Below are 25,401 nucleotides of genomic sequence, written 5' to 3' on the forward strand. Positions count from 1 at the left end.
AGTCTTCCAACCGACTGCCACGCCTCCTGCCGAGTTTTGTTCATTATCATTAATTGTATTATTTATCATTTAACCTCTGTCAAACTTATACAAACTGTAAAAATTATGTTAAAATGTTGTGATTTTGGTATTTGGTAATGTTCTCTTTGTTTGTCCTCTGTGTTCGACTGACACGCACCGATCGGTAGATCGATCAACGATGCACATTTATCAATTAGACTGTTGTATACGTTTTAGAATTTCTATTTACTCGACTTCTTCTTATAGCTTTCTATGGTCTGTAGTTTCAATTATCATTATTATTATTCTTCAATCATCGTTTAATTAAAGATTACATTTGTATATTTACTCGTAATTCAATTTGATTGGAAACCTAAAAAATGTTTTGATTATGTTTCGATTTGTTGCTACATGGTTCAATGGGTCTTGGGGTTTTCAAAATATGAATGAATTAACCTGTGAATGAGTGTGAGCAATGCCTGCAAGTACACTGAAAAACCAAACCATTGACAATCGCCACTTGTACGAATAGTGTACGTGTACCGGAGGAATAAACAAATGTTCAGCAATTGGGGAATTTCATTATATTCCTGAATCGAATTAACATCCAAGCTGCATTCACAACCAATTAATTATTATTTCCCATTTTTTGGTAGAATTTTCATTGAGTTTTGTATTAATTGTATTGTATGTTTTGTTAGTTATTCCTCTAAAATTCCTCCTACGAAAATTGAAAACCATATTGAGAGATAGAGAAATCAAACAAATGTTCAATTTAGTTCTCGAAAATTGTGCATTTGTCTATGGAGTTTTTTTTTGGATTCGGGGTTTGCTTCTTTGCTTATCTATAACTCGGTTGTCATCGATACCCATTTTTCTCAAAGTGTTCGAAGTGAAGTTCTTAATTATTATTGTAATTCTGCTAGAGAGTGTCGTCTTCTTTTGGTTTGTGTTCGTTTTCTTGCTTTATGCTTATATATTCTTGTGGTATTATTCATGCTTTTGTATAGTTTATAATTTATTTTTTAATGCTTGCCCGCCTTAACGTGTTAGGTTGTCGTCTGCTTTGAGTTATTTTTGCTGCAATTAACGTTTGGTTTTCTTGTACGAGTACTGTGTCGATTGGGGTCGGGTCGGGTCTGTTGAGGGGCCTTGAGCGTAATTTGGGTGTTTGGAATTGTGTTGTGTCGCTTCGTGTTGTTATTAGTTTTCTTTTGTTAGTTTACCATTTAACATTTTGACTAAATTGTTGCTATTTTCTTTTCTTTCGTTACGTTTCGTTTTGTTTCGTTTACGTGTAGTATGCGGTTTTTGTATGGTATCTTTTGTTTTTTTCAGTGTACTTCCTACAGACTAAACATTTGCATCGCTGCTGTCATGTTCATTTTCATTTTTAATTTTCCATTTACGATTACGAGTGTGTTGATTTGCTTCAGTGTGTGAGTGTGGGTGTTGCTTAATTGGCTAAAATTTCCATCTTTCTTTTATGCTTTTTTGCTTCTTAGCTTTTTGCTTTTGTTTAAGTTTGCATTTGACTTTGTTTTCTTGCTGCAATTCTCTTGCTTTTTATGTTTTTCGTTTGTGTTTGTGTTTAAGTTTTATAATTTAAATTCTCTAATCCTAAATACAATGTTTGCAATTGGTTTACGGTTTACTTCATCTTCCTCAATAAATGTATTTAAATCGAAATTTACGTTCAAGTCTTTTTCAGCGACAAATGCATTTGAATTTGTTCTCATATTTCTTAATCATTTTTATTCTTAATTCTTATTAAATCTGCTCAAAATCCTTTGCTTTAATTATGCTTTTATTATATGTTTTGCACTTTAAATACAATCAATATAAATCAAAGTCTTCTTCATTTTGGTTTTACTTCTAAAAAAGATCTCTAAGTATCTTTTATGTGTGTGATTTCTATTCTTTTCTTTTCTTCTCTTCGTTAAAAACGTAAACGTAAAAATGACACAAAACTTCTTCGATGTTTTATCCTTTTAAAAAGAGAGGACACACAGAAACACAGAAACCGAAACCCAAGCATTTCTCAAGAGCCAACTTCCACTTCCATTCAATTTATGGTCGCAATGCATCTTCATTTGGCGGAGGTACAGTTGTGCTTGAGAAATTCTTTGGGCTTGGGGTCTGCTCTGCTCTGCTCTGTTCTGTTCTGTTCTGCTTTGAACTTTGAACTGCTGCCTCTGCTGTTGCTGTTGCTGGCTGTTGCCTCACACTTGATTAGTTACTCGTAAAATTGAGAAATCGAACAAAGGAATTGAAGTTGTGAAGCTGTGAAGGCTTAAGAGCTCTTATGTTTGCTTAGCTTGATACTAAAGGTTTTGTTTTGCTTTTTCTGACTTAGTTTTTCACATCGTCTTTGCGGGTTGTTGACTGTGGATCTGTGCCTAAATTTATCATGTCTCGTGGTTTCCACACCGGGGACCCTACAATTAAATGAAAGAAAGGAAAAGATACAATGGAAACCATACATATATGAAAAATTATGAAATATTTTCGTTTTGGTTTTGGTTTTTGCAGAACTTAATTTGTAGTTTCGTTTTCGGTTTTAGTTTTAGTTTTTAGTTTCTTTTTATATAGAAAATATAGAGAGAAAGAGTTAGAAACAGAGAGTGAGAGAAAGACAGACAGAGAGAGCGAGTGGGAGGAGGGGCATCTCCATTTGGTTATATACAATCGTGTCGAACACATTTTAATTAATAAATTTGCAGCCAATTAGTAGTCGGGGGTTATTCGTTTACTTCAAAAAAGCATGCAAGCAGCGCGACCAAAATACTCGACTTTGGGCGCACTTTTGGTTAGAAAAAATATAAGCAAAACTAATTATTGTTTAATGTAATGAGCACTACTTAAAAACGGGGTTTCGCTACTCAATATAGTTGGGGCGGACTGTTTTGGACTGGGCTGGGTCTGGGGTTGGGGCTGTGGGGGGATCAACACTAAGTTCAACAACTAATATTTGTGGGGTTAGGCTTAGTTTGAGTACAGTTGTGTTGGCTAAAATGTTGACATCGCTTGGTCTGGTATTTCCATTCATTTCGATTCTTTCTTTATAGTTTTTGTTTTGTTTTGGTTCTTTTTTTGCTTCTATAGATATAAACTAGGTAAATTTTTCGAATTTCTGATCAACAGTTTTGCATTTTATGCCAACATTTTCCTTTCTGTCTCTGAAGTTTTTTGTGTGTCTTGCTTGCGCGGGCGTGGGGCGGGGACTCCAATTCGTGATACAAATGATAGATAGAGATATACATATACACAGATATACATATGAAGGTGGAAAGGCGGAAGGGGGGAATGGGGGTAGTAATAATTTTGAAAATTGTGTTGGGATGAGCGGCCAAGCATTTCCCTAATTTCGAGATGAGTTTTTCAAATGCAAAAGTCAAAGAGAGCGTGATTCAAAATGATGAAAAAGATTGTGCAATGCGAATAGATGGGAGTTTCACAAAATTCAATTTATGTATATTTTATTATATTTTTGTTTAGTGGCACACAAAAAGTTCTGTTGGTACAGCAAACAGAAAATAAAATTTCTGGGCAAAAACTTTGTGTGGGTGGAGAAGGGGAGGACGAGGGTGTGGAAAAATGCCGAATAAATTGAGGAAAATAGTGATTTAATTGAAGGAGTAGTGGTGGAAGTGGTGGTAGTGGTGGAAGTTGTGGCAGGTCGAGTTGTGGGGGCACGTGTGTGTAACCATAAGACATATATATATAGTTGTATAAATATATAATTCGATTATAATGTACTTTTGCATTAGATATTAGCGCTCTTTCGGCAGTACAAGATTTGGTTTCAGATCTGTGGCACACTCTCGATACTTCGATGTCTATTTTGTTATTTGATTTTGTTAGTTTGTGATTTTTCTTTTGAGAAAATGCAAAACGTTCAAATTGGAAAAATAAAACTTGCAAAGTTCTTTTGTTGGTTTCAGTTTCAGTTTCAGTTTTAGTTTCAGTTCTGTTTCTGGTTTGTTAGTTTGTTAATTAGTTAATCAAGCGATGCCAACTAATAATATCAAGTGTTTTGTAACAGACACAACAGATACACAGATACACTATATGGATATATATTGTATGGATAAGAGATGCATCCACATCGAAATAGGCGGGAAAAGAAAACCTAGTACTAACTTAACATGCCTTCGCCTCGTCCTCGTCCTCGTTCCGACCTTGACTTCGACTTATATATAGTATGTATATATATGTATTTATGTATGTATCTAACTCAATTCAACTTTATTCAAACTTGTGTTTCATTAGATATCTGGGATTTTAGTTATCTTTGAGATAATTTGTGTGTGTGTCTGTGTGTTTGTGTGTGTGTGTGTGTGTATGTGTAAACAAAATGGAATATCACCCGATTAATTGTTTAAGGACTAATTCAATTCGACATTTCGACCGCTTTACTGCTTTCTGTCTTCTGTCGCCTAATTACAAATGAATATAGTTGCACTTACCTGCTAAGCAACTACAAAATAAATTTAAATGCATAACTAATTGAGGGAGAGGGGACTAGCTCACTGTCTCAGTATCTCAGGGGGTGACGAGTGACGAGTATCGAGTATATTTATGAGGGGGGATAGGCCAGGTAATCGCTGCATGAACTCGATTCGATTTCTGTCTCTCTGTCCTTCAAGGGTTGTACGGGTGACTGTACGGGTACAGGGTACAGGATACGGGTGTACGTATTAGAGTATTGTATTTGTATTCATATAGTTAGTACTGTATGTTATGTATAGTATGTTGTATATTTCCCATATCTCGTTTCGTTTAATTGCATTTCAATTGCTTTAGTTGGAGTTGGAGTTTGCTTTAGTTACGAGTTTTCCCATTATTATTAGTTATATTTATATTTGTTTTTGGTTTTAGTGTCAGTTTTTATGCATTTGATTTTGAAGTTGTAGCTCGTTCGCTCGCTCGTTTGTTGTTTATTTTTTGATTATTTGTTTTGTGGATTTCGGTGTTTGAACACCAACATTTCGCTGTCCGTTCGACAGTTTGTCTGTCTGTCTGTCTGTTTGTCTGTTTGTGTGTGCACACATGTATTACCGATTACCGATTACATTTGATATTTGTTTTAGCTTTTACTGTGGTACTGTCGCACACTGTTAAATGTCCTCCCGTTTGCGGTCTCCGCTTATTTCTATTTAGTTGCATTTACTTTTGTATTCTTATATACTCGTATTTCTGAGGATTTCCATTTAAACTGCTGTATATGCTGCTGTATATATGTATGTATATATATATGCCATATTCATGGTGTATATTTTTGATTTTTGAAAATGATTTTTCCCTTTTGATTTTGCTGCTGTGAAGCCCAGTGTAAACTGTAAACTGTAAATGTTTCTTGAAGCTTAAAACTATTTTGACTATGACTTTCATTAGTTTAGTAATTTTCTCCCTTTGAATTCTTGTGTTACAACAACCTGAAATTTGATCGTAATCATTTTGCTAGTCGAGTGTTTGTTTCGGGGGTTCGGGCAGGCAGGTTGAGAAAAGGTTATTCCTTTCACCTGGCCCCTGGAGATGGGCGGAAGGGAGTGTTTCGGATATACAATATAGTATGTTTGAGTATTTTCTGTAGCTACCTTTTGTATACATATACATATATAATACTGAACATTGAGGTACGACTTACGATTATCATTCTTGGAATACACATCGATTGCCTGGTATTCTGTTTATTGTATTTTCTGATTTAGTGAAATGTTAAAATGGAAATGCTGGAAAACAAACGAGTTCGAGTACGAGTACGAGTTGTACGGGCTGTACGAGTTGTACAAGTAGGAAAATGTGATTTGGTTTCGATTTGTATATGCATGTATATTTTTTTATATACTCTATAAAAAACCTATAAAAATCATACAAAAACCATATGCATATATGCAAATTATTTGTCACAACATTATTCTCACACACACTCGAAAATTTGTCTAACTAATTTTATTTTTTGTTTTCCGTGTAAATATTCCCGCTTTAGGTATACGTTTTTTTAGGTATTTATTCTGTTAACCCTATAGAATGTTGGCCAAAACCCCCGCATTGGGCCAGCTCAGTTGCAGTTGCAGTTTTGCAGTTTCCTTTCCTTTGCTTTCATTTAATTTTATTTCATTTCGCTTGAAGGGTAATTAAAATTTGTTGATTTCATTCGCAGATTCCACTCCTGGCTGCCGCAGGGCATCGTCTGCGGAAATGTTGCCAGTGACATAGTTTTCCCATCTATGTTCTCTCAGCTCTCTCTCTCTCTCTGCTCAACTAATAGTTTGTTGGTCGGCGACTTCCCTTTTCTTTCTTTTTTTTACCCCTGTGTGGTACGTACATATATGTATGTATGTGTGGGTGTGCGAGTGCATATAGTTTTATTTTTCTTGCTTTCTGCTTCTTGTAATTTTCCCCCCATCTATGTTTCAAGTTGAGTTCAGTTTCAGTTTGCCAGTAAGTTGGGGATGCATGTCTCTTGGTAGTTTACTTGAGTGCGAGTATGAATTTCAACTTTAGTTTTAGTTTCTTTTCTCTGCTGTTGCGTTCTCTGCGTTGTTTTGTTTTGTTTTTTTTTGTTCTGTTCTGTTGTTGTTTTCCTTCGTAATTACGGCACTTGAGTATTGTGTGTGCAACGCGGCGTATACGTATTTCTTCACGGCACCCCTCCGTGTGCCACATGGTGGAACTCCCGGCATTTTCTGTGTAAATCATGGTGAAATGCTCGGCGACTGCAGCTTAAATAATTAACTAGAAATGGTGGTGGCGCACACATTATGCAACCACCACCTCACCTGCATCATCCTCGGGCCTCCGGCCTCCAGCCTCCATGCTTCATCCTCCTTGGGTTTTGATTAGTTTTCGGTATGAACTACGGTACTCTAAAGAGTCAAAAAAATTGCGTTCGGATTGGGGTGACTTACATGCTAAACACTTACACAACGAGTACGAGTAGCGAGTAACGAGTGAATTTTGAGTTTTCTTTGCGAGTGTTTTTGGGTTATGCTTTCTTCGGTTATGCTTTGTAGATTGTATTTACTGTTGTATACTGTATATTGTATACTGTATGCTAGGTCTTTGATTTCAATCCCTTGTGTTGTTGAAGTTCGTGTACGAATACGAGTATTTCCGTTATTTGTTATGTTATGTTGCTTTTTGCATTGCTTTTACGTATATCTGAGCTGAGTTCGGTTAAAATTAGTTTTGTTGAGGCATTCGGGTTGTTGTTGCTGTTATCTTTGGTTGCATTCTGAGTGGATTCAAATAACTCTATTCTAGATACGTTCCCTCCTCAGTCCTCTCTCTGTGCCAGCTCTGAGCGAGCTCTGTGCCTAGACGTGTATCTCGAAGTAGTCGTGACAGTCGACACATCCTCCGGACTCGCCGCCACCCATCTCTGGCACGAATCCTATCCCTCCCGTGGCCGTCGGCTGCGCACTGACAACCACCATGCCTCGGGGCGTTTTCTTCCGCGTGCGACTTTGCCGCACGCGGGACTTATGCTAGGAGGGTCGCTTCTGGTACAGACAGTCAATGCATGTGGTGTACTCGGGCGCCGAGGAGCTCAGCTGGTAGCCACCACCTCCACCCGCTTGCTGCTGCGGATCGTGAGAGCAGCCTCCTGTATAGCCAGAGGGTGGTCCGTAGCCACCCATCTCGGGAACATAGCTGACGTACTGCTGCGGCTGGTGCGGCGACTGGTGCAGCGGCACCGGCTGCCTGGGCACCGGATCGTAGATGGGCTGTGAGAAGGTGTTCTCCGCCGACTGGGATCGCAGTGGTCCAGAGCTGTAGACCACGTAGTTGCGGTCCGGAGAGACCCCATACGCCCGTTGTCCATAGGAGCTGCTTGTCGTGGTGCTGTCACGGGATGTGGAGCGCTCCAGGGATTTGCTCAGGCGACTGCGTCCGCGCCCGCCTCCACCTCCACCTCCACCACCGCCTGCACTGGCATATCGTCCACTGGGTGCGGCGGCCACATAGTGATCGCTGCAGGTCTGGTTGTCGTAGACCGGATAGTACTGATATGTCTCCTGGGGACGCGGCTTGGTGCCCGTCTCGAAGCTTCCGTGGGCGGACATGCTGCGTTTGCGTCCGCCGTACGGCACATCCAGATTGTGATCGGATCCGCCGTGGCTGTCGAAGCTGCTGCGAGGTGAGTGCCGGAGACAGGTGCTGCCCCGGTCCGGGGAGAGATGGTCCAGGCTGCTGCGTGGCGAGATATGCGGCGAGAGAGTCTCCACGCTGCACACATGCGATGGTCCCCCTTTCTTCAGGCAGCTGCGATCGGGACTCTTTGACTTGGCCGGACTGGAGGGTGGCTTCAGTATGCCAGGAGCCGGACTGGTGTGTTTCAGAATGCCACCTCCCTCTGAGGATCGCCGGGGACTTGGAGTGCGCCGGCCACCGGAAATACGATCTTGGGAGTTGTCCCGCGAAGAGCAGACACTCAGCCGCTTTCCCTGATCGCTGAGACTCGTGCGCGGCGACTTGATCTTGATGATGCGCACCGGGGAGCTGCCCTGGGACTTGCATCGGTCTGGCGATATGTAGATACTTTGCCGCTTGCCGCTCTTCGGCTTCGAGGAGACGGGACGCTCCGGGGACTTTGCCTTGAATATCTTGTCTACCTTCTTGTCAATCACCACGATGTGGGAGGCCAAGCCGGAACTGGTGGTGGCCTCCTCCTCGGTTTCATCGCCGGACCGCTCCGAGGGTCCTGTGGTGGTGCCCGTGCTGTCCGACTCGGTGGCAGGGCGCGAGGGCGACTCAATGTCCACGATCACCGTCTGCTGGGTGTTTTCCACGATGGTCTGCGGCTCTGGCGACAGACTGGAGTCATTTTGCTGCTGATCGGCCGCCTCTTCGCCCAGATCCTGCGGATCGAAGGCCTTCTCGCGCAGACCAGCCATGTAGGCCACGATGTCACAGGTGCCATCCGCCAGATTCTCCTGCTCAAGGTCGCTGAGGTGCTTGTCCATGAAGCGAGCTGTGGCGTCCGTCTCAGTCGGTTCTCGGTCACGGTCGCGTCGTTGCTTATGCAAGGACTCCCTGGCCTGGCCCGCTGAATGGTGCTGGTGAACCACTGCCACCTGCTGCGAGGCGGCCAGACGCTCCGCCTCGCTCTCAAATATCTCGATCACCTCGATGTCCTGCTTGGGCGACTGTCGGGGCGACTGACGGGGCGACTGACGCGGGGACAGGTGTAGGGTCTGGTTCTGTGTCTGTATCTGATTCTGATTCTGTGATTGGGTCTGGTTGGGGTCGGAACTGGCAAACAAGCTACCACTACTGCCTAGACTTATATTAAAGGAGGCCGCCACCTGGGCGGCATGCACCTCGGACTCCGACCTCGAGTCCGTCTCCGACTCGTCGCTGGGCTTACCTAGGTCCTTCATCAGCACTGGCTGGTAGCTGGCCGGTGGATGCGATGATTGTATCAGACGCGCCTGGCTCCCAGTGCTGCCCACTGAGAGTGTCGATGTGGTGCTACAGGATTCAGATGGGATTCAGGGCGAGAAACGAAGAAATGCAGAGAGCGTAAGGCGTAAGGGTCGAGCAATAATCTCGAGGAGCATTGGCTCTTGGATCTACGGGATCTACCGGATCCTTTCACTTACCTCAGCGTCAGATGATTGGGCGTGCGGCCCAGTGTGGCCTTGGGTCTGATTGTGCCCTGCTGTGAGTCCTCCTCCCCCTCCGATTTAGTACCCGGATCGATCCGCTCGATGTCGCTACTGTGGTGATGCAAGTGCGGCTGCCTGATCGGCGGCGGTGGTGGCTCCCTGGGATGTGGGTGTGGATGGGGATGTGGATGCGGATGGGTCTGCTGCTGCTGCTGCTGCTGTTGTTGCTGCTGTTGCTGCTGCTGCTGCTGGGGATCTATGGAGGAGTAAGCGATTTCTTTATGGCATGAATGTGTGCGATGAATCGGGGGATGGAGTGTAAGCGTAGTGACATTGTTAGCGAGCGAGTTAGAAAGCGGTCGGGAGTCCCATCGAACTGTCACACTCACCTGTCACATCGCCCACCGTCTTGCTGCGGCTGCGGAAGCCACTCGGCTGCATCGGCTGGCCGTGGCTGTGGCCAGGGCCAAAGTGCACGCTCGGCGGCAGATCGTCGGCCTCCTGGCTGCCCGAAAGGTTGTCATAGTCGATGTTGCCCGCCGAGTGCCGCTGAGAGCCGGACTTCTTCTTCGGTTTGCCCAGTGTGTGAGAGCCATGAACGATGGTAATCTGCGGAGTATAGTAAGAGATCGCCTGGGAGATTAGAAAATCCATCCAGAGGAGTTGTCCCCCCCTTGAGTTTACCTGCTGCTTGGGCCGTTCCAGGGTCTGAGAGTTGCCCGCATAGCCGTGTCCGTGCCCGCTCATCCCCTGCGAGGAGTGGCCCGAAACGGAGCCGGAGCTCCCGCCAAAGTTCTTCATGGGAATTGACATGTTTCGCACGCTCTCGCGTATGATCTGGCGTATGGTCTTAAGGAAGGCGTTCCGGAAGTCCGCAGTGCTATTGGACAGCACGTAGACCTTCTCGGATCGGCGCTGCAGCTGCGAGCGCAGATGGATGAGCTCCCACAGGAAGTGCGAGTCCATGTCCTTGGCCGAGCTGGCACGCACCTGAACCTCGGTAACAGGTATGAGCACTTGGTAGCGTATAATCTCTACCTCGTTGGTGGCATTCTTGCTCGAGACGCCCTATGAGAAAGATTGGTTATATCTGGAGGCTTTTTAACGGATTTCCGCTTCTCTTACCATCAATTTCTTCTTTTGTCGCAAGCGCTCCTTACAGAGGAACACAACCGCCGACTTGAACACAAAGCACATGGCATGCAACTCAAGTCCCTTCTTAATCTTGCCCAGAAAATCGGAGATATTGAGCCACTCGACCCCGCCGTAGTACAGCAGGTCGCCTAAAAGAGCACAAACATTTCCATATTACAGTCTATATTCGGAGGTAACTCTTGAAGTTTAAGATCTCACCTGGACTCAAATCAATGGGCTGCTTGCAGGACTTTTGATGCTGCCTGAACAAGTGATCAAATATGGCGCCGTATTCTTCGTGGATGCGCTGCATTTCATTGATGTGCTCGGCTACCTTCTCCATGCCTTTGAGGGCCTCTGTAGAATGGGAAATAAATTAACGTTTTTCCATCTGTGTAAACGGTTTCATGTACATATGAACATACTCGTATGTACAAGGACTTACCGCACAGATGTACATGCTCGTCGGCCCGGGTATCGGTTAGATTGCGCATCTGCTGGAGCAGCAGCGGATACTTGAGAATGCGCTGAATGGGCTTGATCAGATACGACTCCAGGGTGCTGCTGTGCTGCTGCTTCGGATTGCGTGCCGCCAAGAACTCCTGCAGGGCATGATTGCCTTCATCTGGGTGTGGCACATGCGGATGCCGATTCAAGAAGGTTGATGGCGAATGGTGGATGGTAGATGGCAGATGGTAGGGTAAAGAGATGCAAAATGGAAATGTAAATTGAGACATTTGCCAAATGATTCGATTTCAATGGACGTTCGTTCGAGTCGGTGTAATTAATTGCGACGTTGGCCCATTAAGGGACCGACGAGAACGGGGGTACAGTGGCAGCGCAAGGATATGCAGTTACAGGGATAACAGCCAGGCAGGGCAAAGCAAGGCAAGGCAAGGCAAGGCAAGGCAAGGCATGGCATTGGCAACGTCACAACGTCGACAAGAAAATGTCATTAACTTGTTCTTATTGTCAGCCGAGCACTTTTTGATAAAGGCAACGTCAAAGCCCGTCTGTAACAGGAACAGGAGCAGGAGCAGGAGTAGGAGCCATAGTCGGAGCAGATTTACGTCTAATAGCGCCTGTCGCTGGCTGCTTGTCCTTCTGCCAGTCTGACAAGCCTCCTGCTGCTCCTGCTGCTCCAGCTGCACGTAACGAAGGCACTTAAGTGCACTTCTTGCTATAATTAATTATCCTTTCAACTTTTTGCATAAAATTTCATGCAACAGCCAGGCGCAGTACCACGTTCTCCCCGCCACTACTCCCCGCCACTACTCCTCCTCCTCCTCCTCCTCAACCCCCTCCCCTACGCCTCCCCCTCTCTTCTGTTAAGTGGATGATGGCGCTGCTGCCTCACCTTTCTGGTTACCTTGACAACGCTCTGGAGCTCTGAAGCTTAGCTCATTGATTGCAAATATTGTGCATACGTTTTTACCTCCAACGCTTTTGATTAGCTCTTTCCAACAGCAGCCAATGCCAATCCACGGACACGGATACGGATACCAGGGATCCCATTTGCCTTAATCAATGTTGCCAGGATAGTTTCGAGTATGTGTGCGTTGTGTGCGTGACGAGTGTGGAGAAAGAGAGGGGAAGAATGCGAGTAGGATGTGCTTGCCACAGCCTGAAAGGCGTACCAGGTAGCGGGTGGGGTGTGGTGTGGAGTGGTGTTCTCTGTTTGCTTGGGTGTTTTTAAGCTTGGACTAAGTCTAATTTAATTATGACATGTTGCTGCCTGCCACAGCCTCTTTCTCTCAGCACAGAATAGCCTTTTATCCGCCTCACTGCAGCAGCAGGCTTTCTCTGTCTGTCTCTCTCTCTCTCTCTCTCTCTCTCGCTCTCACTCTGGCTCTGTTCCTGCTCCTTCAACAAGCAGCCTCTCTTTCTTTCTCCTGCCACACACACACACACGCACACAGACACACACTGCCTCTGCTCCTGCTCTTGTGGCATAGTTTTGGGCCGCCATTTGTAAGCGTGTCATAATTCTACAAGTTTAATTAACAAAAGATACTTGACAGTTGCTGTTGCCGTTGCCGTTGCCGTTGCCGTTGCCGTTGCCGCTGCCGCTGCTGGTGCTGTTTGGTGACACTGCCTTGGCATGAATATGAATATGCTGCCGCCCCCCCAATCTGGCACCATGGAGCCCGCCCTATGCCTTATTCTCCTTCTTCTGGTGGGCCGTTCCCCTCTCCCGCACATTTTTGTTGGTTGACATTTGCGGTTGTAATTATTCATTTAACTTGCAAATCATTTTAAAGTGAACGCCTCTCCGGGGCATGCCTCACAATTGAGGCGAATAGTTTGCCAATTGTTGCCGCTTTTGCGTTCAGGACTTCTGTTGTTTGACTTTTACAAGTTTCTTGCCTCAATTCCAACTCAAATAGACTTTGACGCTTGACGCTGATTGCAGTTGTTGGAGCTACAGTGCGTTTCGCCAGCATAAGACTCGGATATGCTTGATAATGCTAATTTTCACCCCTATCTTGGCATACTTACACCCCCTTTGACCCTTTTGACATACTATATATATCTACGGATACGCTCGTATGTAAATGGAGTGCCCGTCGAGCGTACAGGAGTATTTGATTTGTCTGGGGATATACTCACTCGGATGCAGGACCTTCTGCGCCTTGCTGTGACTCGCACAGAACGAGGAATACAGCTTGAAGTGATTCACATAGTACAGGAAGGCCGAGCCAATCGCAAAGAGCACATTCTATTGGGGAAAATCTCAAAGATATAGGACAGAGGACAGAGATGGCTAGCAACGACTGTCAGTACTCACCCTGAACTGTCCGCAGTGCTCGAACTTATTGAATTCCGGCTCTAGATCCAGGGACTCCTCGAGATTCTGGAGAAACTGTCGCTGGAATGTGACGATCTCGTGTATGTTGCCGAACAGCGCATTGATCTCGGCATTCGAGAGGAATGTCTCCCGCTTCATGGGCTCCAGATAGTGCTCCAGTAGATTGTTCAAGTGCTGCGCAGATTGTGATTGTGGATTGTCCAAAAGTGGATTACTCTTCTCGTTCAATAAATTACAAATTATACAAATACTACGAGTAGGAGGCGCGGGGCAAATACTTTTGGAGGGACAAACAAAAATGCATAAATTAAATTAAAAAAGCAACGACCGTTGTCTGCCCCCCGTGTCGGGATCCTTCTGGAATCTGAGTCTGAGTCTGAGTCTGCGTCCGAGTCCTGCAGGCCACAACAATTCCCAGCGGAGTTGGCCAGCGGTTCTGCTCGGTTTGGCGGAGGAAACTTTTTAGTTTTGCAAACTGGCACAAAACATGAAACAAAAAAAAGCAAAAAAAAAAAACCAAAAATGGAGGCTACGACGGGCAGAAATACTGTAGCATCGCCACAGGCGCGCGCTTTCATTTGGAACAATACTTCCGGGCAGGCAACGAATGCGGAGGAGCAGCCACAGCCAGTGGCCAGTGGGCCATGAGGTTGGCTATGGACCAGTACCAGTAGCAGTCTATGCTCCGCAGATAAGACCCGGAGCCATCGCCATCGCCATCGTCGTTGCCGTTGCCGTTGCCGCAGCGGCGCTTTACATAATTTCTAAATTATAATAATTATTTGTATGCTTCCTGGGCCCAGGACCCTGGCTTTGACGGTGGCTTAAAGCAAACAGTTGGTGGGCGCGGCATGGCAGCTCCGAATCAGGGAAACAAAGTCCGGGACACAGTTAAAGGATTAAAATTTGCATTTTTAATTGCAAGCGGGCTTTTGTTCCCCCTCCTATCCGCTCGCCTTTTGGCCTTCAGCCTTCAGACTCCTAATGAATACCCGACGACTGCGAACTGCGAACTGCGACTGCGACTGCGACTACCGCCGACCGTGTGGTCGATGGCCAGGATTTGGTTGATTCCCGGGGTGGAGTGCTGGGTGGATGGGGGACTTACCTTCACATAGGTGCGCTCGGTGTCCACCAGTTCCATGACGACTTTGCGTAGCTTCTCCGCATCGGTTAGCTGCCGTGATGGGGTCAATGCCGTTGTCGACACCGATGAGGTGACAGAGCCTGTGGGGCTCGATTTGCGTGTTTCCTGGGGTGAACGACAAAATCCGGTAACCTTAACATGGGGTTCATGTTGTCAGGTTCATGTTGTTGTTGTTGTTGTTGTTGTTATAGTTGTTGTGTTGTGTGGTGTTTATAGTGTTTGATTGTTGGTTGTTGTTGTTGTTGTTGTTGCATGATGAGGAGAGAGTTGTTGTTGTCGTGAAACGAAAGGAGCAAACCCACACACAAAGAAAACACACAAAGGATTCGGAAAAAAGAAACGAAAAAGAGATGCGAGCGCATGAAAAAGGAGACACCAAATAAATGGCAATAAACAGAAAATGAAGTTAGCAAAATGACAGAAGATACAGATAGACAGACGATAGTTTATAATACCAGCAGCAGACTCGGGGCCAGGGCATTCGGGGCATTCAGGACATTCAAGGCATTCAGGGCATTCAGGGCATTCAGGGCATTCAAGGCGTTCAGGGCAGGGGTGGCAGGTTCGTGGTTCATTCTTTTAGACGGGGAGGTGTTCTATGTGGAGGGTGCCACTTTTCAAGGAGACCCTAACTCTGAGACATCTGCGGTTCTAAATGACTGTCACGTCCTTGTCCAAGTTGTCTGTGTTCTGTTCTGTTCTGTGCTGTGCTGTTCTGTGCTGCAGCAGAGCCCTGTCTCCCCTTCAACGCCTTTCCCCTTTCGGTTCTTGCAGCCTTTGGTGTGTGTTGCGGCTAAAGTGTTTTGTGGCCACTCTCTCGCTCCCTCCCTTTCCCCAGTTTGTGCTGGCTCTGCTCTCTGCTGTTGCGGTTACAAGCACATTTGGCACTGACAGTTGACGCTTGACGGTTGACATACAGAGGGTGTGGCACACACACATACACATATACACATATAGTACATCTCTCAGGGGAGGCGCCTCTGCCTCTACCTCTGCCTTCATCCTGCCACCCACCCACCTCCTGCTTTTGCATAAAGATGGAGATGGAGATGTAGATGTAGAGCTGGCAACAGCGTCTTCTTCCATCAGAGCAGCATCTTCTACTTAAGCCATTCCCCTCTCGGTTTCTCGGTTTCTCGGCTTCTCGTCCTCTCTGTATCTCTTGACTTTTTCTCATATTTGTTTAGCTCTTCTTCTTGTGCCCCTACTTGTGGCACACACTTGTACACACAGAAAAAGTGTTAAATGGAGCATTCCTGATAAATTGACTGAGCAGCAGTGTGGCAACAGTGGCAGCAATGGCAGCCAGGAGTGGCAGCAAAACGAATTTGCATTGTAAATGCCTAAACAAACAGAATTCTAACCGAAAAAAGGTCTTGAACTTGAGTCAACAATGGGAGACACAGAACAGAGCGAGACGGAAGGCGAAGCACTAGAAAGAGATGGCGGCACATATAAAGTGTCTAAGAATTGTTGGAAATAACTCGGATTACGTCCGGGGCAAATGGCATGCCATTCAACTATTTATGGCCTGATCCTCTATGCAGTTTATCTTCCAGCCGGCAGCCGGCAGCCGGCAGCCGGGAGCCGAGAGCCGGCATCCAGCAGCCGTGACAGCGTGCGAAATCCGTTTGTCACGCTGCCATCACTAGGATATTCCAGTAATCTCTCTCTTTCCATCTCTTTCTGTTGTCTCCATCTGTGTCTTTCTCTTTCTTTTGCTTGGGAATTGCAGTTGTCATTGTTTGGCCTCGCATTGTGGAGACATTTCACTTTTATGCAGTTGCACTTTGTGTATTATTACTTCTCTCACTGTCGCTGCCTGCCTGCCCCACTGTGTTGCCTCCTCTCTCGCTCTCGCTCTCGCTCTCGCTCTCCCTCTCCCTCTCCCCCTCCCTGCCTCTGTGTTGCAGTTGCAGCTTGTTCTTGTCTACTTTTAACTGTTTTATTGTTCTGCATTTTTGCACTGCGATGCTGATTTGCATAAGCGACGCCGACCCAAAAGCCAACACAGACGACGACGAGGACGACGACGACGACGAGGCCCCAAGGGTGGGCGGCCTGGCCTCCAGGTGGAAGCTTATGGACTCAGGTGGTAGGACACCACTGGTGTGGCAGTTGCAGCTGCTGCTGCGGCGGCTCTTGTTGCCGTTGGCCTGGCCCAAAGATGAAAAATTTGAAAATGTCTTGAATTTCAGTCTAGGCCTCTGCCTCTCCGCCACTCTTTTCTCTCTCTTTGGTCTTCTCTGTGTGAAATGTCAACTTGAATTAAAAGGATTCCTTACATAACACGCCACCCGCTACCCACTGTTCCCTCGGTCCCCTCTGTTCCCACCGCGCCCCTCCCCTCAGCTCCGCTCCTCTCCGCTCAGTGTGTTTGTGTGTCACAGTGTTCAAGTATCATTAAATGAAGTGGGTTTCTGCCAGTTTCGAGCACACTTGGGGAAAGCATATCCAGAAAACAAAGTGCATTCTGTGGCATCTTTGCTTGTTGTTCTATCTGTCGGCCCTGTCCCTCTAGCACCGTCTAGCGCCGTCTAGCACAGCCCCCACCCGCCCATTTGGCCACAGACATATTCGTTGTGTTGTTCAGTTGTACATATACTATATAGTAGATATCCTTGATATTTTTATGCCAGGCACATTTCTATTTGTGACGTTTATTGTTCTGGCCCAAGACCGAGCCTCTTGACTGCTGCGGCGGGCGGCGCTTGACGGGCTACCGACTCAATAGGCCAAATTTGCCATGACATCTTGAGATGTGTCGAGACGACACACGACACACGTCTTGGCTCCACTCGGTCTTTTCTCTCTGTGGCTCGCCTTGGGGCCAACTCTGGTATCTCAGCTATCTCTGGTATCTCTGGTATCCCCATTACCATTCCCTTCGCCTGTCTTCCCTCTTCTTTCATTCTTCGAGTACACGAGAGTACATCTCTCTCTCTTTTTGTGCAAATTTCAATTTGTGCACATTTCAATCACAAGTGCTCATTGGGGAGTGGCGGCACACAGCAGGAGGAGGAGGAAGTGGTTGGGTTAAGGCACCAACCGCCAAGCCACCATTCCCATTCACCATTCACCATTCAGCACCTACCCCTTCCCATCTCCATCTCCATCTCCATTACCCTCCCAATCCCTTTGGTAAAAGCCCCTTACCCCGTTGCCTTCGTCATGTTTGGCGCTCGTTTTAATAGTTTCCGTTTCCGCTTTGCGAGTTCAAAGCAATTTGATTTGCCTTCCAAGTGGCAAGTTCCTGTGGGATGCTGCTACTGCTGCAAGTAAGACTGAGGAGGAGTGGGCACTACTACTATGAGGGGTGGTGGTTGGGTGGGTGGGTGCTAGGGTGGTGCCAAAAGGGGACTCAACTGTGGTGCGGGGCCGGGTTACAAAGAGGGGTGGTGACGGGGAGGGTGGGGTCATGGCATCGAGAGAATTGTGTTTGCGTTTTTCCTTTATCCATATTTTTCTTTTGGGCTCCTTTTGCTTTCCCCCTTTTGCCCCTACTTACTTGCTCCGCGGTCTTCAGCAGATTCTCAATCTCAAAGCTGCTCGTTCGCGACGTGGGCTTGGCCACACCCAGTCCGCCGACGACCACACCGCCTCCAGACGCCATTTGGGCGGCCACCATCTGGGGGTCCACGAAGGAGGGCGCCGGCGAGCTCTCCGCCTCCGGCGAGTACAGATCCTTGCCATTGCCATCTGCGAAACAAAAGCCAAAGATAACAAAATGCGGCGATTAAGTATTAAGTATTATTATACTTATCGCTATTATTATTCTTGTTATTACTACGAGTACATATTGCTATTACTACTTTTTATCATTTTCATTTTGCTATTATTAGTTTTCCGCAGCCCATAATTAGTTGTGTGTCCCAACCCCCACCCCCCACCCCCCACTGCCACTGCCACTGCCACTGGTCCTGGCTTTGCTATCGATTGAAATGTACATACAGGGTACATACATATGTACTATGTACATACACATATACCCAGTAGAGTTTGTACACGAAACAGAGAATTATGGGCTCGGGTCAGCGAGAGCTTTGTATCTCTTCGATCGCGTTTGATGGGACTTTCTTCTGCTCAATGGAAAGCTCTCTCTATAGCCGATTACATATTGAATGCCAACAGAGCACTGAACTTTAAAATGGAATGCTGGTCGAGCTATCCTCTCGGGCAGTATTCACCCTGGGACTCATTGTACACTGAACCTGCAGTAAAGAACACTAGTAGGTATTCTCTGGGTCGCAATTAAGAGCTATGGCATGCTTTTTCCTCGATTTCCGTTCGGTTAGTTGTTGCTTGTTAATTTTAAATTCCATGTTTCTGCATTAAAAAGCGCACTAAGGAATTTTAATACTGACGAAAATGGCACGCGTCCTGCTTCCGTCTCTACACCCCAGCCCCAGCCCCAGCCCGAGCCCGAGCCCCAGCCCATGCCAATGCCATTCCCTTACCATGGGACCGACCGGCTCAAAGCCAAAAGTAATAACGACAAAAAACAGCCAGAAGCAACAACCACAGCAGAAGCAACAGAAACAACAACAAGCTGTAATGATTATTGCTGCAATGTGTTTGCCACAACGTCCACACTCACACAGAGCAGAGAGCGGGGGGAATGGGGGAACGAGAGACGCTTTTAACCGAAAAAAATTTATGGCCCATACATACTGGTACTCGTACGGGGCCAAATCCCATATATGTACAGACGTATATATGTATATGTATGTACATATAGGGGCTGCGAGTGAGTATATTTGTGTTTGTTCCATGTAGTTGGAAGTAGTTTTTGCCAGCGCCCAGGAAGCATTTAAGACCCATGTCCTTGAACACCCGCCTTGGTGTCTCGTTGTCGTCCTCTTCCTGCTGGAAGAGTGGTGTCTTGTCTTGTCTTTGCCTTACGTGCATGCAAATTTTCGGTAGCAACAAATTTTATGAACATTTTCCTTACAAATTTGACACCACACCACGCCACACCACGCCACACCACACCACGGCACACACCACACACGTGTTTGTGTTTGTGTTCGTGTAGGATACGAGGAGTATTGGAAATTGCCGTCTTATAAATTTCAGTTTGCGGTCTCCTTTTGCCAAATTGCACGTAGTCCTGCTGCTCCGGGTGCTTCGGGTGCTCCTGGTGCTGTGTCCTGTTCTGTCCCTTTTCTGTTCCTTGAGCTAGAGCTAATAACTTCTAGACGTGCCAAGCTGAATTTGTCGATGGCAAATAACTTTTTCAGTTTTAGTGGCTTTAAATAAAGAACGAGTACGAGTACGAGTAGGAGTACGAGGACTCGGACTGGGACTGGGACTAAGACAAGGACCGTAGCTTGTTTATGGCAGGAGATACGCTTGAGGAGACCTCAAGTTGGGAAACTATTTTAACCCCTGACCCGTCAAGTGGAGGATACTGCATAAACAACTTGGCAAGAAGTCTCCTCTTGCATAGTTTCTTTTGGGGTTAATGATCCCTTGAACGGCTACCAACTTTTGCGGGATTTTTGATTCTGTTTCGAGGAGCAGTGCAGTGTGGCTCGTTCAGCGAGAAACTTTCATATTTTTGGTTATTCAATATTATTAATTGCTGCACTGACTTCAGGCTGGAATCAATGGATGCATTTTTGATTGGCAGAGAGAGGCGCGGAATGGTTGAGCGGGGTAGAAGGGGGAAAGCGTTGCCTATGTTGGTAATTCAATAGCATTATTTGATTCAGACAGTAAAATCCCTTTGGGATTCGAATATTCATGTTGAATATTCCTGTTGGTTTTGGTCATTCAATTCCATTGACTGATTTTCACTGAATCAAACGGGACGGAACGGGACGGGACGGGATGGGATTCCTGATCAATATTTACTATCAAAAATATGCTTACAAATTGAATATTTGGAAATTGGAAAGGCTGCATATAGGCCCAATTATTTACTATTCGTTGTATAGGGTTCAGTTCATAAATTATTTTCATGGTACTAATGTTTCCCAAATGGTAACGAATCGACAATTATTTGGTGGCAAAATTAAAATAGAAAATCGCATTGAATTAAAGAGAATCCCTATAACACTCCGTATAATTTTGATGGTTTAATAGTCCGGATGGGGCATGATTCTGATTGCACGCGTTGCAGTGGAATCAATCAACAATTTCGGTCGAAAATTTAAGTACTGGAAGAAGAGAAAGGCTCTCTGTAATCAGTTCTACGCCCAGTCCCCTTCTCTCCTACGCCCCCCCCTCTTTGATTGTTCCTTTTTATGTCCCCTTTAAGCTCTGTTCTCTGTTATTGCTTCTCCTACTGCTCCTGCTCATCTCATCTCCCGCTTTTCCCATATGTGTGTCAAAAAAAAAAGAAGGAATAAATATTAATACGCACACACACACACACACACATACACACACATGTATAGAGTCGTTTAATTTCTGCTACAATTTTTGTTTTGTTGCATGATTTTGTTTTATTTTAATTTCTTTTTTTTTTAGTGTTTCGCTATGTGCCTTTTAATTGTTTGCCGCAACAACAAAAGTTTCATTTTGTGTACAACACACACGCCTGTTCTTCCTGTTGTTGTTGTTGTTGTTGGTTCTCGTACTAGTTCCTGTTGTGGTTGTTGTTGTTGTTGCTGGTCTCGTACTCGTTGTTGTGTGGTTTTTTTTTCGCTATTGTTGCTGTTTTTTGTTCGGCATACCCTTTCATTCGAGAACCCACAAAAATGTTATCGTATCTTCACGAATGCAACATATAAATCGGTACATACGTTACAATCGGCTGCCTATATCCTACAGTTGCTACAGTTCAAAATCTTTAGATCGAGATACAAGTCTGGTAAACTCAGCGAGTCTCTCGTCTCACTCTCGTCGTTCTATCGTTACAAATTCACCAAATATCGTTATTTAGATATAGTTGAAATGGCATACCTTCGATCTGCTAGGGTATCAACCACTTCTATTCTATTATTGCTGTTGAATTTTGTTGTAGTTTCGCTACCACTACCGCTACCGCTACCGCTGCCACTGCTGTTGCCGTTGCGTTTGTTGGTTTTTAATTGTTTTGTGTTCTTAGCCACTTCGGCTTTTTGAGTGCAGTGGCTGTGTATCTGTGTGCGTGTGCTTGTGTGTGTGTGTGTGCGTGTGTGACTGCAGTTTGTAATCCTGTAATTATGTAGTTTTGTTGTTGCGAAACGACATGCCACCCACATCCTACAGCAGCCCCCCTCCAGCAACCCTTTCACTTTCTCTCCGTCTCTGTCTCTCAGCCGGTTTACTTATTGATGTAATTGTTGTTGCTACTACTATTTCTCTCCCTTATGAGCCCTCTCTTTCACACACTCACTCCCTCTCGTTCTCTCTTGTGCCAGTTGTATAAAGGCAGCATTAAATGTACAAAAAAAAATATAAATTACTTTAATGAACTTTACAAATTCGCATGCGCACCCGGAAATGCGCTTTTTCGTTTCCGTTGCACAAACACACACACACACACACATAACCGGAGAATATGTGAAAAATAGAGAGAAAGAGAGAGAGAGAGGAGGGGAGAGGAGGGGCATGCACCTTACGTCAAGGCTCATGGCACACCGCGACCCCAGACACAGACACGGACACGGATACGGACACGGAACCGTAACCATAGCCGTGATTAGTATGCTTTTGTTGTAGCCAACCAAGCTGATGAATGTTGCGTTGCGGTTTTTATTTTTGCAACGTTTTTCCCCATTCTTGTTCCCGTTTAAATGTTTTAAAACGACCGAATATCCCCACGCTGGATCCCCTTATACATATAGCAATAATGCTCTCTCTCTCGATGTTTGTGTACTTACTCCAACCGGGCGCCGGGACAATCAATCCTGTTATCATCTCCTCGCTCATCACGGGCGGATCTGTCGGCGGCGGTGGACACACCAGCGAATCAATCATATCGTCCGTCACACGCATGATCCCCACTAGATCTGGTGGCTCTGTGCGGGAAGACCTAAAGGAATCGATGCGGGGAAGAAGAACAAGAAGAAACAAAGAATATTAAAGAAGGGACTTTTATTCTGGTATTTGAGTATTTGCATAATTTCCGTTTTTTGACCCTCGAAATCAAACAACCGAAACGTATAGAAACACCTGAAGTCGGACTCGTAATTGGGGATTGGGGGATTGGGGTTTCGGGGTTTGGGGATTGAGGATTGGCCGACGACGTGACCTTTTTCTGTGTCAGTGCGCGAAATTAGCAAAAGATGCGGAAAATGCTCGCAACGTGCATAATTTGAATGGAAAATGGTAGAAGAGGGAGGTGGGAGCTGAAGCGGTAGACTGGGAGACTGGGAGTCTGGCAGTCGCAGCCGGGGATCTGGGGGAGCAGCATTTGGTTCGGTTCCACAAACGCTTAGCACAAAAGCTTTCTGTTTTCGTTTTCCATAAAGAGAAGCTAATTAGGCTAGCTATCAAAATGCCGTTCGGCTGGGGCCAAAAGGTAGGTGATGCCTGCCAAGAGAGCTGTATATGGACCATGGACCAGGGACCATGTACCGGGGACCAGGGACCAGGAGCACGAGCAGGAATGGTGGGGTCGGGGACGGGGACGGGGACGGAGAGACCCGTGCTGGTCAACGAAACGGAACAAAGTGCCCCACGAACCAGAGAGAACGTGGCCTGGCAACGTGTTTTGGTTCGCCTCAACCCCATTTTCCTCGTCGTTTCCACAGTTTTCCAGCTGCGGCTTGAACTTGTTGTTGACTTTGCTGAAAAACTATAAAACCAAAAATGGTTCGAAAATGTACATGGAACATTTTTTGGGTTTAAACATCGTTGCTCCTCCCTTTTTTTTTCTATTCTTTTGCTCTTCCTCGGCGTTTTTTTTTCGTTCCTTTTTTCTCAACTTTGTTTTTTTTTATTTTTTTTCCAATTGTTGCGAAACAATTTTTGCTTTTGGTTTAGTTTAAATTTTTTTTGTGTTCTCGGAAGGGAGGGACGGGGATGGGATGGGAACTTCTTTGGCTGTAACATCATCAAAAATTGGCAAAGCTTGTCGATTGTTGACATTTTGGGTGGGTTTTCCCCGGGGTGGGGCTTTGCCCCCGTCCGAAAAACTTGATGTGGTCTGCGGCAGAGCGGTTTGAGTGAGTGGTCCTCTGTGAGCAGAGGAAAAGATAGATACAACATAGATAGAAACCAGATTGCATGTAAAGGATGTGTTTTAATTAACATCAGCAGCATCGGTAAATGGGATATTTTTAATTTGGAAATGGCTTTTAATGCAGATCATCCGTATGGCAGGTCGCGTCCCGTCTTTGTGTATAAATATAATTGAAATGAAATCAGCAGAGGCGTCCCCGTTCGCCCCAGAGAGCATCCCACTATACCACTTGATTGGCCATCAAAAAGGCCACAGCAGAGAGCAGACTCGTACAATGGGGAACAATGGCCGGGATATTACATTACCATTACACTCTGTCATGGCCCACGAGCATCATCAGACAGGCCAGCAGCCGCTGTCCCATCAAGCGAAAGGCCGTGGGCTAATTGACAGACAGAGCGGGAGGCAAAAGGACAAGCAACTAAAATAGTTAATTAATCCGTATAACGAAAATTTAAACAATGGAGGCCAGAGGCCAGAAGCCATCCTCCCATAGATAACACCGTACTCCAGGACAATATATTGTGTGTTCATGGACACTCGCTATATACTCGTTGATCCATTCAGGTCGAACGAAAAAGCGAACCGAACCGAACCGAACCGAACAGATGTTTAACAGACCATAAACAAGGACTCTGTCATAACTTACCGCATCATCATGCTGAGCGATTGTTCCTCCTGCAGGACGCTCTCCAAGTACATCATATCTAGATCGGATACAATTGCCCCATTGATGACCATTATTTCGTCTCCTTTGATAATGCCTGCAATTGGATAGACAGCATTAGTGGATGCTACACAGATACAGCGACAGCTACAGCTACAGCGACATCTGCGGCTACAATACGTGTATGAGTAGATGTTGCATGCAACTAGCGATTCTGTTGCAGGTATTGTTAGTTTTTGTCTCCGTTCTGTTCTCTGTTCTGTGTGGTTGAGGATACGCTTAGACAATAGAGAACCTGCGGAGGAGTTGGGGCTAGTCGGGGGCGACAGGTTCTAATGCCTCTGCAATCAAGGTGGGGTTCGGGCGGCAACGGGAATCAATGTCTGACAATTGTGTGGTTGCTGCTGCAGCAGCAGCTTCTGCTTCTGCTGCTGCTGCTGTGTGCGGACCACTGACATCTTTTATATAACAAACGATAAGCGGAATGTCTTCAGCTGCTGCTCCTGCTGCTTCTACTTCTTTTTATAAAACAATAACAACAAGAGCATTGTGGTTTTTTGCATTGTTCATACGCCACGTTATCCCAGAGTCATCTCTCTCTCCCTGTCTCTCCCACACACATAGTCCCCTCTCTCTCTCGCTCTCGCTCTCTGGTGCTTTGCGTTCGTTAGCATTTTCTACTTTGTCTGCAGGACTCGTCTCTCATATGTGTGTGCATGTGTGTGAGTGTGAGTGTTTGTGTGAGTTTTCTACAACATTTATTTTACCCATGGATGTTGGTTATTCTCCGCCAGGCTTCGACCTGTCTCACTTTCCTCCTACGCTCCCCACCTGCCCCACCGGCAGCACCAGCAGCACCAGAGAGCCATCTTCTTCCTGTTGACGACATGCATTCAAGTTGCAGTTGCAACA

General features: G+C 45.7%; 1 protein-coding gene across 9 annotated transcripts in view; it reads right to left on the minus strand.

Moving 5' to 3' along the window:
* Nucleotides 1–279: 279 nt before the first annotated feature.
* The window catches only part of LOC6600320, an 89,975-nt gene continuing 64,853 nt past the window's right edge, over nt 280–25,401 (minus strand). For 2 of the 9 annotated variants that reach the window (XM_026993303.1, XM_026993299.1), the window contains 14 exons: nt 24,472–24,586; nt 22,519–22,670; nt 18,216–18,406; nt 14,669–14,839; nt 13,540–13,734; nt 13,362–13,470; nt 11,197–11,376; nt 10,971–11,108; nt 10,743–10,900; nt 10,302–10,685; nt 10,007–10,226; nt 9,612–9,894; nt 9,377–9,480; nt 280–2,438 (listed from right to left, as the gene is read on the minus strand). In XM_026993303.1, the coding sequence (XP_026849104.1) occupies nt 2,353–2,438; nt 9,377–9,480; nt 9,612–9,894; nt 10,007–10,226; nt 10,302–10,685; nt 10,743–10,900; nt 10,971–11,108; nt 11,197–11,376; nt 13,362–13,470; nt 13,540–13,734; nt 14,669–14,839; nt 18,216–18,406; nt 22,519–22,670; nt 24,472–24,586 (2,486 nt within the window). In that variant the 3' untranslated portion in view covers nt 280–2,352. Of the gene's footprint in view, nt 2,439–7,213; nt 9,481–9,611; nt 9,895–10,006; nt 10,227–10,301; nt 10,686–10,742; nt 10,901–10,970; nt 11,109–11,196; nt 11,377–13,361; nt 13,471–13,539; nt 13,735–14,668; nt 14,840–18,215; nt 18,407–22,518; nt 22,671–24,471; nt 24,587–25,401 lie in introns of those variants that run through there. The other 7 variants (XM_026993302.1, XM_026993300.1, XM_026993304.1 and 4 more) reach the window with 6 other exon arrangements.

This window comes from Drosophila persimilis, unplaced genomic scaffold (assembly GCF_003286085.1).
Source record: "Drosophila persimilis strain 14011-0111.01,24,50 unplaced genomic scaffold, DperRS2 tig00000824-arrow-arrow-pilon, whole genome shotgun sequence".
Lineage (NCBI taxonomy): Eukaryota > Metazoa > Arthropoda > Insecta > Diptera > Drosophilidae > Drosophila > Drosophila persimilis.